This window comes from Apis dorsata, unplaced genomic scaffold (assembly GCF_000469605.1).
Source record: "Apis dorsata unplaced genomic scaffold, Apis dorsata 1.3 scaffold_365, whole genome shotgun sequence".
In the NCBI taxonomy this organism is placed as follows: domain Eukaryota; kingdom Metazoa; phylum Arthropoda; class Insecta; order Hymenoptera; family Apidae; genus Apis; species Apis dorsata.
Window position 1 is genome coordinate 180,702 of NW_006263630.1, and position 2,711 is coordinate 183,412.

At 41.1% G+C, this 2,711-nt stretch overlaps 2 protein-coding genes across 2 annotated transcripts in view; both read right to left on the reverse strand.

Moving 5' to 3' along the window:
- LOC102678588 (aminopeptidase N-like) overlaps positions 1 to 2,711 on the reverse strand; it is a 22,888-nt gene that overhangs the window by 11,171 nt on the left and 9,006 nt on the right. The gene's annotated exons all lie outside the window — the stretch shown is intronic.
- Positions 1 to 2,711, reverse strand: part of LOC102674356 — a 115,396-nt gene that overhangs the window by 1,034 nt on the left and 111,651 nt on the right. Inside the window, exons 13-15 of the mRNA XM_031511923.1 lie at positions 1,479 to 2,097; positions 386 to 878; positions 1 to 66 (exon numbers count right to left, since the gene is read on the reverse strand). Coding sequence (XP_031367783.1) covers positions 1 to 66; positions 386 to 878; positions 1,479 to 2,097 — 1,178 coding nt within the window. The remainder of the gene's footprint in view (positions 67 to 385; positions 879 to 1,478; positions 2,098 to 2,711) is intronic.

Genomic DNA, 2,711 nt, shown 5'->3' on the forward strand with positions numbered 1-2,711 from the left:
GAGAAGCCGTTTGAAGTCGAGGCGAGATGTGGCTGGCGATGCCGGTTGGTTGGACGTCTGCGTAACCTGGAACGGAGATCGGATTGTTGGTGCAACGATTGGCAGATGGAGAAATCGAGATTCAATCGAAATTTTCTAATTTGTACATGTAAGTTATATTGATTCTTCAAGTTGTGATTATTATACTTCTTCTTCTTAGTGAAGTTTAATTATGATCGGTGAATTCGCGATAAATTTATACGACATATTTTTATCGATATTGTACAAATAGTTCAATAAATAAAAGGTGTATCTATATATTTGAGTATTTAGCAGTTAATCCTCCGTTCAAAATTTCTACATTTAAAAAAAGTTGCAGAGAATTAACTATTTTCGAATCACTTACCGCTGGTGATTTCTGCAATTCCGTGCCCCAATCGTTCTTGTTCCCGATCGTCATCTTCACCAACGAGTTTGTCGATCCGTAAGGCGAGAGATTTTCACTTTCGTCCCTTATGTTCAACCTCTTCTTCGATTTGTGGATCGCCGCGAACAATTCCTCGTTGGACATCGTGCTCTTGGTCGGCGAAAGGATCAGATTGGTGGGCGTGCTCCTTCCCGACGAGGTTTGGACGGGGGTGCTCCTACCGGAATTGGGCATCGAGGAGGAGGAGGAGGAATTGTTGTTGGCGGTGAGTGCCAGACGTTCGGCAACAGTTGGCATACTGCGGCCGGTAGGCGTCGACGACTTGAAACTGTTACCGTATCCGTGCCCGATCGGTGAAATTGGATTGTACTTTAACGCATCAGCACTAGGAGACTTCGTAACGGGATCACGAACGGGCGAGGACGCGAAGAATCGATACCCAAGCGCTGTCAGCCCTAATGGTGTTGCGAATCTGGGTGAAGAAAAACAGAGAGAATCATATCGTGCTTCGAAGAATCGTTGGATAAAAAATTATTTATCGCGATTTCTTTTTTTCTTTTTCTTTTTCGATCGATTAAAGGAGAAGATAGCGTGAGATAGAAATTTGAATAAGAAGGATAGAAGTACGAATGCAATGAGCGATATAAAACGGAATGGACAAGATAAAAATTTCAAAATCATATCGTGCTTCGAAGAATCGTTGGCTAAACAATTCTTTATCGCGATTTCTTTTTTCTTTTTCTTTTTCGATCGCTTAAAGGAGAAGATAGTGTGAGATAGAAATTTGAATAAGAAGTATAGAAGTACGAATGCAATGAGCGATATAAAACGGAATGGACAAGATAAAAATTTCAAAATCATATCGTGCTTCGAAGAATCGTTGGCTAAACAATTCTTTATCGCGATTTCTTTTTTCTTTTTCTTTTTCGATCGCTTAAAGGAGAAGATAGTGTGAGATAGAAATTTGAATAAGAAGTATAGAAGTACGAATGCAATGAGCGATATAAAACGGAATGGACAAGATAAAAATTTCAAAATTCGTTAAACGATTGCAAAGTAGTTAAAGGCTCACCTATTTCTGATATCCACAATCGACGAATGCTCGTGATTCTGCATCAACCTGTTCTCCGCCTCCGAGTTCCTCTTGTTCAACTCCGCCTGCGAGCCGTACCGATTAGAATCCTGCTCCATCATGGCCCTGTGCCCGTGCCTCGCGAGCACGTGCATCGTGCCGAGGGAGCCCCCTCGTCCAAGACCCCTCGTGATATCCGGCGTGACGCTACGAGGCGGCTCGACATCCCTCTGCGGCCTTCTCGAGGGTAACGTGTAGAATTGTTGGTTCGAGTCCTTTGGCGGCGCGTAGTATTGCTGATTCCTCGCGTTCCTCATGTCCACGATGCGACGGGGGTCGCGAACGCGTTGCAAATCGTTAGCCTGGTCGAACATTAGCTTGTTGTTGGCGTCGTACAGGTTCCGCCTGGGATCGTGAATCTTGGTGACGGGGTTGTTGCCCGATGATTGTCGCCCGCAAGTTTGCTGCTTTTCATTCTGAATCTTGTGGGGGGAGTTGTTGGAGATCTCTTGGATCCTCTCTTTCTTTCGACACTGCTCGGAATTGGGGGGTGAAATGTAAGGCGGCGGTTGGACCAAGCCGTGGGGAGGTACCGAGTCTATCGCCAACAGCGTGTTGTCTGAAACAATGACGGTCGATGATCGCCGATGCTTCTGCTCTGGGATCTCGCGTCTCAATTGATATTTAATCGTCGCGATAATTTGAAAGAGATTTTTGAAACAGATTCGATGAGAAGATTTTTTTTTCTCTTTTTTTAAGCGCAAAGTGTCGTTGCATTCGTGGAATTTGGAAGCAAGTAAGATTTTATTTATTTTTTTTTTTGTAATCTATTTATATTATAAATGTCTCCTCTCGATTATAATAATTGTCGAAGGAAAATAAAGTTTCAAACGAAAAGAAAAATTTTAATATTTTATGTAATACTTTTTTCTCTACAGAATTTTCCTTCCTATACCATGAATACTAAGACACCCTGTATAAACGAAAAAATCCGATCGTTTCTCCTACTTGTACAATATTAGGCATTCAACTATCGTATTAATTATTACGCAGACTATTATTATTATTATTGTTTATAAATATCTGAAAAGAATTGCTATTAAGAAATCAATATCATCTTACAGTCTCGTTTTAGTCTAGGAATACTATATTTGTTTGTTATTTTGTCATATGTCTTTATCGTCACATCTGATATCGTATCGACTTGCAAAAAAAAAAAAAATATATATATAT